Here is a 12,272-nt window from a genome sequence, read left to right on the forward strand (position 1 = left end):
TAGTTTTACTGAGTGGGGTTTGTGTAGTTAAAAATACTCAGAGCTAAAAGCCACTTTCAAACCAAAACATTCTTATGGGGGAATCTTTTCCTGCCTTGTCCAGCCTCCCTACCAAGTGGTCCCATGTTATATAACATTTATGGCATCTCTGTGAGGCATGTGATGAAAAATCCTGGATTTAGCCTCTGCTTGGCTTCCAAATAGTTGACTGTACACTGTGTAAATTGCCAGTTTCTAGCTATAGGCTGTGAGGCCAATTCTGTGAGTGCTTAGAAGATGGACTTTTGAGAAGTTCAGTCATGCTCAAGCAAAACCCTTTGAACATCTGTAACTTCTCTTTACAAAGAAGTGAGAATCCATGGGAGATGCTGTTGTCCTATCAGTACTCATTGATTTTCTTGACAGCCTTTTGGAAAAGAATACCTATTGTTCATTTCTCTACATTTACATACTAAAGTTTGCCTAAGAGGAAAATATGAATATATGTGCTAGATGCATCCATATACCAGAAAGGGAGGCATGGGATCCATTACTCTTATTCTGTGCAGAGGACTAAAGTTCTACTTGCATACATTGAGATAGACTCCTACCAATGCATATCTTCACAAATTCTGTAATGTTTTGTCCTCAGCCCCATCCTGGCTGGAGATAAATGTTGGTCTGTCATGTAGAGTAGAATGCACCAGGCTTCATTTATGCCATATTGCTTATATGTTGACTTGTGAGAAAGAGGGTTACTTATTTTCTATTGGAATAAGAACTTAACTTCCAGCAGAATGGCCTATGAGCAATTTCTATGAAACAGTATCATCTTTCTGGTTAAAATCACACTAAAAAAAGAATAATAGAAACTTAAATTATTTTGTTAGTAAGACTAACATATTACAGTTTCATAAAAAATTCTGGTCACTTTGTACTTTAAAATGTCCAATGGAAATACATTGGAAAGTCTTTAGTTGGATCTGAACAAGGAGAATAAGCCTCTTTTCTTAGAAAAGATTGCAGCATAATTTTGTAGTTTAACCTTTCTTTCATTGGATTAATTCAGATGACCTGATATTGGATATTGTTTTCCTTTACTGTATTCTATTATTAAGTATATATAACATTACAGAAGAATTTGGGAAAATAGATTTTAAAAATCAACAATCTCATTAAATTTTCTATACTTTTTAACTTTTTGTATATCGTTTACATTTCTGATGTACATTTGCTATGAGTACATGAACTTTTTGAATCTTACTTTTTTTAATTGAAAAATATAAATTACTAACTTTGTTACAGAAGAATCTAGCTTATGTGAATACACCATAACTGGGATTGAAAAAAAAATAAAATGTATACTCTAATATTTGTAACTCTCATTAATGCCAGTATCTGTGTACACATGATCTTTATCTTTTACATAAAGTGTGAAATTGGAAATTTGGAAAATAATATATTGATATTGAATTTGAGGGTTACATCCATAAAGTTAGAGTAAAAAAATAACTTTGTGGTTTCGTGACTGAGTTTTGATTTTTGCTTTTGTTTTGCTTTGCTTTTGTGTTAGAAATGATTGTTGACCATCAGATTGAGACAGGCCTGTTGAAACCTGAACTTAAGGATAAGGTGACCTATACTTTGCTCCGGAAGCACCGTCATCAAACCAAGAAATCCAACCTTCGGTCCCTGGCTGACATTGGGAAGACAGTCTCCAGTGCAAGTAGGATGTTTACCAACCCTGATAATGGTAATGCAGAGGCCAGCTGGCTGCTGCTTTCTCTTGTCTCACTCACCTTTACACCATCTCCTGTCACCTTTGTTTTAACCCTTCTCCATATTTCTTATTTTCTTGAGTTCATATGCCATAGTCATTTCATATGACATTTTCAATTTAGTTGGGCAGGTTTGCAGTCCTGCTGGAAAGATTTCCGCAGTTGTTGTAGGCTGCTACTGCCATGTGCCCTGCTTACTCCGGGGGTGGTTCTGTAGTAACTCTATGATGAAACAATGGAATATTATATGAATCAGCAAATTCTTAGATTACTGAGTACCTCTGTGGATATGTTTTCAACATGGTGGTTTGCCAGAGTTAGGAAAATAGTAAGATATGATAAATACCTTGAAATCTCCTATCACTGTTTGCTTAGTATGTGAAATGGTGTTCAGCTTATATAAATGATTACTTCATCAAAGTTAGACTTAATATTATTTTTTACCTCTAATAAAGCCAATCTGCTTTTTTGATATGTGATAATGATAGATCCAAGAATAATTATTTGAGATGGGATATTAACCCCATTATTTAATGATAAGGAAGACACTATATCCTATCTGTAGTTTGTTGATTTACCAGAGTTTCCTGTAGAATGTCTATCTGTATCATTGCCTTTGTTTCAAATAAATTTCATGATTGGGAACAATCTGAGAAGGGAGAAGTTGGTTTCCGTGAGGTCTGGAAAATGAAGGTATGGTGGAAAGAATTACTAAGCATTGGCCTGATAGGATTAGGTGTATCCTCTCATTCCACCCAATCTTTTTTAGTATGAAGAGAGATGAGGCCAGGCATGGTGGCTCATGCCTGAAAATCCCAGCACTTTTGGAGGCTGAGGCAGGTGGAGCATGAGGTCAGGAGATTGAGACCATCCTGGCTAATGAAAATGGTGAAACCTCATCTCTACTAAAAAAATACAAAAAATTAGCTAGGTGTGGTGTCACATGCCTGTAGTCTCAGCCACTTGGGAGGCTGAGGCAGGAGAATTGCTTGAACCTGGGAGATGGTGGTTACGGTGAGCTGAGATTATGCCACTGCATTCCAGCCTGGGTGACAGAGCGAGACTGTCTCAAAAAAAAAAAAAAAAAAAAAAAAGAGAGAGAGAGAGATGAGTAGATAAGGAAGATTCTAATTCATTGTCCTCAGCTGCATTTTCAGATTAACATAAAACTGGTTTTCATGGAAAAAGGTGGAGTAAGCGAATTGTATCAACTGAACTGCAACTCATTTATGCCATTTCTGGAAATGGGTTTTCTCTTCTTAGTATAAAGGTAACAGTTGGCTGGAAGAAAGCTACTGGCAGATTTTCTGTGCTATATTTTTTTGGGCCCAACTGGTTATGGGGAAATAATTAAAATAAAATGCTTTTTATAAAAAAAAATTCACAAAAGAGAATGGAATCTGCAGTATTTCTAATACAGTTTGCTGGTTCTACTGTTACTTACAAGATTTCTGCAGATGGGAAATATTTTGTTTTTTGTGTCTCCCCGTTTTGTTTTGTTTTTTTTTAATTGTGGTTTGGGGGAGAGAGGTTACTTAATGGTTAGAAAGTTATAGGATGAGTAGTTTATTATATCTGTTGTCACAAATATTTTATTCCACAATTTATATTTTTGAAATTATGGCAATTAAAATTGAAGTTACTCTTTTCTTATTTAATAAGAAATAAATTTTCATTTTACTTTCTCATGTAAAATGAAATCCCAATATTTGATGACTGAATTAGTTTAGCATGGGGTTGGAGGAAGTATAAAGAAGTGAATGAGTGCATTATTTTCAAATATCGATGTGTTTTCAAAAAGAAGAGAAATGAATATGGCATGCAGGAGGCTTTCTACCAGTATGGTGATCTTCATTTCCATGAAACTGCAGGTAGAGTAGAAATTAGGAACAGATGGATCTTGGCGGCCAGAATCTTCTGCTTTAGGAGAAAGTATTTGGATGTGGAATACAATTAAGGAGTTGATATCGCTCTCCATTCAATCTTTCATCCTATCTGTAGATCTCTGTACTTCAGAGAAAAGGTGAAATGCCTTTGTCATCTACCTTTTCACTTGTGAAATGTTATCTATGCTGGGCAGAAAGCAAATAGGAAGGGCAGACAGTTCTTTTCCAGCTCTTCAGCTGATCAGCTTACACTCTGAGGCGTGGGATGTGATTAGACCTTTTAAAACATGTTGTTATTGGCCTTAATGCTACCTAACTTCTTTTAAATATCCAGAGGCAAGATTTGGCTTTGAGAGATCCTTTAGCAATGAATTTTGTGCGCCTTCAAGGTACATTCTTATAAATTATCAAATGGCAAATTTTTGCTTGAATCTTTACATCTGTTATAGTTGGAGCTAGATTCTGATATCTCCATGTAAAACCTAGATAAATTTGTATACTTTTGTCTTCTACATAGGCTACAAAATAGATTCAGTGACATTGCCAGCTTTAATTATAGCTAGCAGCAATGTAATAAATAACTGAAATTTATAGATAACTTCAGAGTTGTGAATTTTTTTATTTCCAACCGATGGTGTACTGGAGCCAGGTCTAATCTACTCAGGAAAGCCAGTTGTTATCAGGGATTTGCAAGCTGGTTGTTAAATACAGTTATCAGGGATTTGCAAGCTGGTTGTTTAATTTTTACTATTAAAAATTAAATTATATAAACACAATTATATTAAAGCAAAGATAATGAATACTGAAAATTTATTGGTTTCTGCCTGTTCACTACGTTTTACTGTAGTCTGTGCTCTTAAGGTTTTTACTATTATTATTATTTTTTGAGATGGAGTCTTGCTCTGTCACCAGGCTGGAGTGCAGTGGCAAGATCTTGGCTCACTGCAACCTGGACTCCCTGGTTCAAGCAATTCTCCTGCCTCAGGCTCCCAAGTAGCTGGGATTATAGGCACGTGCCACCACACCCAGCTAATTTTTTTGTATTTTTAGTAGAGACAGGGTTTCACATCTTGGCTAGGATAGTCTCGATCTCCTGACTTAGTGATCTGCCCGCCTTGGCCTCCCAAAGTGCTAGGATTGCAGGCATGAGCCACCGCTCCCAGCTGGTTATTTTTATCTATTGTGTCTGTATGGTGGTAGAAATGCTATAAAATAGTGTGCCATTGTGCATCTCTTTTCAGCTCTGCATTCAGTGACTATATTGGTAGCTTGAAATGGGCTGTTATGGTAGGATTTACCCCACAGAAACCAGCAAATGATACAAATCAGGGCTTGAGGTTTTTTTTTTTTTTTTTTTTGGTCATTTGTCTCCAGGCTTAAAGAAGTGATGGGGAAAAATGCTAATAATGTAGGTTAAATTTAAAAGTGTAAAGTGTCTATTGCTGCCAAAATGAATGACAGAAATAAATTGAAGGAACATTTTTTTCAGTAATCAAAAACTATTATCTAGGAATAGATTTAGGAAAAGAGTCATCCACATCATTGATAAATGCATGAAGTCTGACATATTCCTTCATTGTTTCACTTTTGTCTTACTGGTTAACATACATAATAATATTAATCAACAAATGTCACAAGTATTTGTTGGATATCTGATGGATATTGGAAGTATACTACTTACTCATTTGCCAGTTGCAACCATGTTAGCTGCTGATGCAAGAGTTTGGCCAAGATCAACTAAAGTATTGTATGATAATCAACTATTTGCAATTTACAATAGAGTATTGTATATTTTATTATGATTTATATAATGTGTGCTACATGTTGTCATTGGACTTTTAATTAGTTCCACCAACGATGAGGTCCTTGTCACATGATCATGAAAAATTCAGCTTGCAGACAATTTGAAGAGTGAGAAAAATGGAATTTATTGGGCAAAAAGGAAAAATAGGGAAACAAAGACTTTCAGGAGAGCAAGAGTCCTGGTAGTACAGGCTTCCTGCCTCATAGATTGAATGCCAGGTACCACCCAGGAAGAGGAGGGGCCAGGCTTCTCCTCCCTGCAAATAGCACAAACTTCCCAAGGCTCCACCCCGGTGTACACTCCTCCCAGTACATAGGCCAGTCGGAGTTTCTTCAGGAACCCCTTTGTACTTGGTTGTCACAATATCCTTTTTATCAGTAAAATTCACCACATACATGTACACACACATATTCATATACAAATAAGTTTTTTCCCCTGGAAACTGGTTTTCAAACATTTACTGGAACATCCATTACCAGCACACTACTGTCTTTATTAGCAGCTAAAGACTCACTCTCATCTTTTAGTATCCTGGTATGGCTTAGGGTTCAAGATGATTTTATGGTTTTAAAAAGGAGGAAAAACCATTTTTTATTTGTAATAAATCAGGAAATAATGAGGTGAGCTTTCAAAATGATACTTACTGTGAAATTCCTACTTGTCTCAGACATGTGTAAAGTCTACGGGCATATCTGCCAGATACTAAATTTCAGGCAAGTGCTATAATTTCTCAATATATTAATTGGGGCATTTCTATAGTGTTACCTGAAGAAATTAATGAGGTTTTAGGTTACTTTGGTGTTGGATTTTTCTTTACCTACTTTTTATTTCTCACTATTGTTTTGGGTTGAATTATATGACATTGCCATTTTTGTGGCTAAAATTAAGGTGTCAGCAGTTTCATATGATTCTACCTAATAATTTGGTCTGAGATACTTAGCTAATAGTTCTCTATTATTTTAGTGTATTATGAAAAAATAATGTTTAAGCCTGGAAACATTGCTTGATAGTATTTTAAAAATAAAGATGCATTTAGTTTGCTTTTTATTAGGAAGTAAAAGTAAAGTTTATTCTTAATTGGTATTCATTCAATAAATATTTAGTGAGATGTTTATGACAAGGTTAACAACTGCATTTTAAAAAGTCATAGTTTATAAGAGGATCTGATTTTTTAAAAATGTATCATTTAAATGGATACCTTTTGTATCTATTGTTTTATCCCAAAGCTTGCAAAAGATGATTGAGACGTGACTTTAAGGACCAAAACCAATGAGGAGCCTAAATTTGAGTATTCACCTTTTCCTACCTTTGTAGAAATTTGGATAAGGCCATCATCGACCTGTCCCTGATTTTTTCCTGACTTCTTTATTTATTCCCCCTAGATTACCATAAAGATCAGTTCCTTGCCTTCCAAGCTCTGAGAGTATAGATGTCCTTTATTGAGAATTGGCTTTAGTGATCTAATTGGATCTAGACTATGGATTTTATTTTTTCTTAATCTAGTTTTATGACCTCGCTTTGTACTAGTGAAAAGTTTTTCTTTTTTCAATAAAAAATTGAAAAGGTAATTTAGTACTTGGTTTTGATGTCTGTAAAAGAGAGATAATGAAAATTAAATAAAAAAATATAAAATGTTTAGACTGGTAACTGGCACATAGTCATTGCTCCACAAATGTTAGTAAATTATATACAATGTGTTTAAGCACAATTAGAGAAGAAAAAAAATCTTATATGGAGTAGGAGTGGTTTCTGAAATGATGCTTGCTCTGTAGCTTACTATTTGAAAAGAAACTTGCAGATATAGTGCTGATTTATTCCCTCTGCCCTTTGGTAAGTGATACCAAGTCTTTCATTAGCAATGGGAGGTGACTAAGGCTTTTCTTATCATAGCCTTCTTACAGAATGGTTTGTTCCCTTCATTGGTTTTATCTTTTGCTAAATGGGTGTCAGAGGAGCCCTAAATCACACTGGAAATCCAAGACTTGTTAATGTTGTAGCATGAGACAGATAAGGAGTTGGAGACAGTGGCAGCTCCAAGGAGAATGCTGGCTCCTATGCCTCTTGCTGCTTCCCCCATACTTTCCCCTATGCCTGTGACCTCCTCCATATTTGTAGGCACCCTGGACCCGCTCCTGATGGAACCTCTGGGTCTTATCTTCAGTTTACCACCATTTTCTTCCAATATGAGAAATGCAATCCACTTGCCCCCATTATGGGTTGCCACTACTTTCCTGAACCTGGACTCCTCTGTTTAACGTCATCTACTAGGTGGGATGCCATTCCCTTGCTGTCTCCCACATTGCTGGTTTGATATAAGCATACACACCTTTAGGTATTTTTAAAAGTATAGTCTATTGCTGTTACCTACAGTGGTTCGCAATGCAGAACAAACAATGGAAAGAAATCAATTTTTATGTTAATAGTAATTTTAGGCTCCAGTGAAATAAAAGTGATATTAGTTGGGCTTTTGTTGCATTGGATCTGATTTGAGATTAGGCCCATTCAAACTATTTCGTTTGATATTAGATTCAGCTGCCTTGACACTGGCATGTATTTGATCTGGCTGGGACCACCACCAGATCTGGGAGCTTCCTCATTCCCTTTAGAAATTCTTCGCTTTTTGCCTGCACTTGGGATTCCACCTTGCCCATTTGTCTCAGGCAGGGTTGTTCTTCTTTTCAGGCCATCTCCTGCAACTGCCCCAAACCCTTGAATTCAGACATGGTCCCTGAATCAATGTGTAAGGCAGATGTTTTCCTAACCTGTATCTGAAGCTGGTCATCATGCTTCTCTAGTTCTCAGATAGGTCAGTTGACATCTTGCAGTTCTTAGGCCCACATCTCCTTCAGATTAGAATCCTCTTCCAATGTACCTTTCTGCATACAATTAACGCTTTCCCAAAAGCAACAGCATACATTCACCTGTTTTGTTCAGGACTCTCATTTTGCATTCATTTTCATAGCACAGATGAATATCCTGACCAGCACCCAAACAACCGTGGAGCTCTTTCCCACCTGAGAATAAATGAACCAGTCTATGGAAAGTTGCTAGCAAAGTGCCTCAATGAAATCCCATTCCTTAATAACAGTAGCTATTATGGCTATTGTTATTATGCATTTCTAATTGATCCATCAGACACCATTCTTATTTTCTTATTTTCCTTTTCTTTCTCTAGGCAGACAACTGATTTTCCAAACGTATAATGTTCAGATCTTTAAAAGCCACATTTTTCTCCAAGGGTCATTCCCTCTCAGTATTTGCTAAACTATACCACTCTTTATAGCAATGAGGAGTCGGACTTAAGAGATACAACACAAGTAGATATTTAGTTGTTTGACATTAAAGGCCAACTTTATAATCTTCTTCTTGAAGACATGCACCATCATTTCCAGAGGTTTCGTTCAATTCTTGGGCTAAGGTTTAGTAGCAGTGTGATAATGAGCAATTTACATAATCTCCTTGAGCCTCAGTTTTTATATCTGTAAAATAAGGGTAATAAAGTCTTATTCTGTGCATATAAGCAGGAATAAATGAGATATCTTTGTGAAAATTATTAAATAAGCGAAATGTGAGATACCATTGTGCCTTAGTGCATTCATACTGCTATAACAAAATACCTTAGATTGGGTAATTTATAAACAGTAAAAATTTACTGCTCACATTTTTGGAGGCTGGCAAGTCCAAGATCAAGGTGCCAGCCGATTTGGTGCCTGCTGAGGGCCCTTTCCTCATAGATGGTGACTTCTTTGTGTCCTTACAACGTGGAAGAGCAAACAGGTTCCTTCAAGCCTTTCATGAGATCATGAATCCCATTCCTGAGGGTGGAGGTCACCTGACCTAATCAGTTTACAAAGGCTTCACCTTTTAACACTATTGCATTGGAGGTTAGCTTCAACCTAAGAATTTTGGGGAGACAAAAACATTCAGATCATAGCACACCATAAGGACCAGCTATTATTCAGAAATATTTCAAGGGGAAAATTTAATGACTTTCAGCTTTAAAACTGAGGACAGAACTTCAATTCATTACCATTATTTTGCACTTTATTATTTTCTATGTCTCTCCATTTTTTGCCTACGACTTCATTTATATGAAAATATTCTTGGAGTTTTATTTTTAAAATAGTGCTACTTTCATTATCGACTTTGCAGATGCCAAATAATACATAATGAGTTGTCACTCATGGGCTTTCTAGTATTTTTAAGTTTAGAGTATAAAGATTGATCATTATGTCTAAGTAATGACAGTTTTAGCTATCAAGAAATAATATGTGTACAGCAAGATGTTACCATGTAATAAACATATTTTTAAATTTTACTAGTTGTCAGTCTGTTTTATACAGCTAGGGTCTGTGAGAGAGTAAAGGAACGGAAATGATTCTCTTTGCCTTTATCCTACCACATGTGAGTTCTCTCTTCTTCATTTTCCTTTCCTGGAGAAGTCATGTATTTCAAGGACATTGAACTGATTTGCTGCTGTCAACCCTGAGTAAATCTCCTTCCAAGGCTTAGTTTCCTTAGTAGAGCCACCCTTGCAAAGCTTTTTATATTCCCAAGTCCCGTGTTGCTCTGGGAGCAATAGAAGTGTAGATGCGGATCTGGGACCACATCCTGCTCCCTGTGAAAGAGAAATAGGAGAGGGAAAAATAGGGAAAAGTAAGGAGAGAAGGGTAAGCAAGATAGAGGCATAAAACGTGAGCACTGTGGACTCATTTAAAGGAGGGGATAAATTAAAGTCTTCCAAGAATGACTAAGCATGCCTCATTCTACTCAACTCCTGTATCCATAGAAATACAGAGGACAAATCCTTCTAAGTTTGTGAACCTAATTTCTTAAAAATCACACTTTGAAATTAAAATAGGCCAGTATTTCTGTCTTTAATGTTTTCCAACACTCTTCAAGATGTTGAACAAAGGAAAGGTCATTCCATTAATGATATGAATAGTAGCCTCACGTTATTTCAGCACTTGTTATACATCAGGCATTGTTCTTTATGGTCGCTCTAGTGTATATATCGTTTCAGATGAAAAGCCTGAAAGTCAGAAATATAAATAACTTGTCTAAGCATAGCAAATGGAGGAACCCATTGTGCTTAATAACCATATGCTGAGTCAACTACAAGAGGATGAGCTTCTCAAGCATAATTTCTTTCCCACACATCACTCAGTCCAGGTCTCACATGTAATAATGTGGTGGTGAAGGGCTCTAGAGGCCATTCTGCATCTTTGCAGGAAAACACACTGAACATGGCAGACAGTTGAATGTCTTTATTGGCTTTCCAAATGGAGATTCCTGGGCAACATGTTTCATGTGTTTAAGTGAAATGCTGTATACTGTTGGGTTAAATTTCTTGACTAAAGAGCAGTGCAGAATGCATAGGAAGTGTTCAATGACTATTTGAACATATTACATTGCAATCCCAAAAGAGTCTTACAACTTTGCTATGAATAAAATTAATTTTCTTCTTAATAGGATTGTTCAAAAAAAGCATTTTTTCTGGAGATTTTTTTCTTTTTTCTTTTTTTTTTTTTGTGGGAGGGTATCTATTTGCTTGATTCAAGTAGAGACACCCTCCTCACTTGAACAGATTTAGGATTGATGGTTTTGGACAGATTGATTCTCAAGGGGAACATACATAATGTAAAAAAATATTCCAACATCTTTTTCTGTAGTCTAGATATTGGATACCATCACTCAAAAGCCTTTGGAGCTATATCTTTCCTCATCAGGTTGTGGTAATATAATCAATTTCTACCTTGTTTATACCTGAAGTCAGGCAAAAGTGATTTAAAAGAGAATATATAAGATAATAGCAAGTCTAAGCTGTTTATTTTGTAGCTCAAGTGTAAAAGAGGTACAATGAGAGCATTATGTAGACAAGGCATACATAATATATCATTACCGTGGTATAATTACAAAAGTTCTGTTCTAGCTTTGGGAACGACTTCTCAAAATTTGATATTTGGAGTTAATTTGTGAAGAGAAAACAAAGCAACATGAAAGGGTTACAGAGTTTGTATCTCCTCCTGCACAGAAGTACACAGAGGGTCCAACAATTCAAAATGTAGACATTTGCCGGTATAAGGTAATGGATGCTGTGCGAGTCCCAGCTTTTGTGAGGGTAAGCTGCCAGATGGCTCCAGTCAGGCTTTGCTAAAACACAGGTGCTGAGTCTCTCTGGGCAGTTCCATTTTCATGCCTGTCTTCGGAGCCAGGCTCTTTGCTGGCAAGTGCCAGGCTCCATTCCGCTGTCCCCTTGATGGTGAGGCTCAGCCTCAATGGAGGCTGTATATGCAAAAAGAAATTTCCAGCTTTAGTTCCCAACAGGACACTGACAGGAGTAAAGGAGAGAAGCTGCAGGGGAACATTAGTTATCAGCATTGGAGTTTAGAAGAAGCTACTGACTTTCTGTACTCATGTTAGAAGCAAGCCATGGTAGCAGTGATAAAATTTGGGTGCCTACATACTTATGAGAAGCCAAAGGAATGTGAATTCTCATTCTAAAAAATTAGAAGCTAAAGAGCATGTCTTCTTTTGCGGAAGTTTCCTTTGCATTATCAGCCTCTGTCAATTTTCACTGATCTGGCATTTCAATGGATGCTTGCTTGAGCCTGGATAAATGTTTGCCAGTGGTTTAGCCTAATTCATTTCATTTAGCTATTGCAGGAATATCGGGTCTTTAAGCAGATCACTTAGTTGTCAAAGGAAATAGGAGGCGAAACTTGGTCAGTATGATAATATACATTTCTAAATGTCTCCTTCTTAACGAAAGCAATTTTGGAATAATCTCAACCCGTTCATTTCCCTTTTTCATTTTTCTTAGTG

General features: G+C 36.4%; 1 protein-coding gene across 13 annotated transcripts in view; it reads left to right on the forward strand.

Moving 5' to 3' along the window:
* SLC4A4 (solute carrier family 4 member 4) overlaps positions 1 to 12,272 on the forward strand; it is a 499,211-nt gene that overhangs the window by 275,859 nt on the left and 211,080 nt on the right. For 11 of the 13 annotated variants that reach the window (XM_032259361.1, XM_032259360.1, XM_032259371.1 and 8 more), the window contains one exon: positions 1,553 to 1,732. In XM_032259361.1, the coding sequence (XP_032115252.1) occupies positions 1,553 to 1,732 (180 nt within the window). The remainder of the gene's footprint in view (positions 1 to 1,552; positions 1,733 to 12,272) is intronic. The other 2 variants (XM_032259368.1, XM_032259364.1) reach the window with 1 other exon arrangement.

Source organism: Sapajus apella, unplaced genomic scaffold (genome assembly GCF_009761245.1).
Source record: "Sapajus apella isolate SASKATOON/1434 unplaced genomic scaffold, GSC_monkey_1.0 scaffold108, whole genome shotgun sequence".
Taxonomy (NCBI): domain Eukaryota; kingdom Metazoa; phylum Chordata; class Mammalia; order Primates; family Cebidae; genus Sapajus; species Sapajus apella.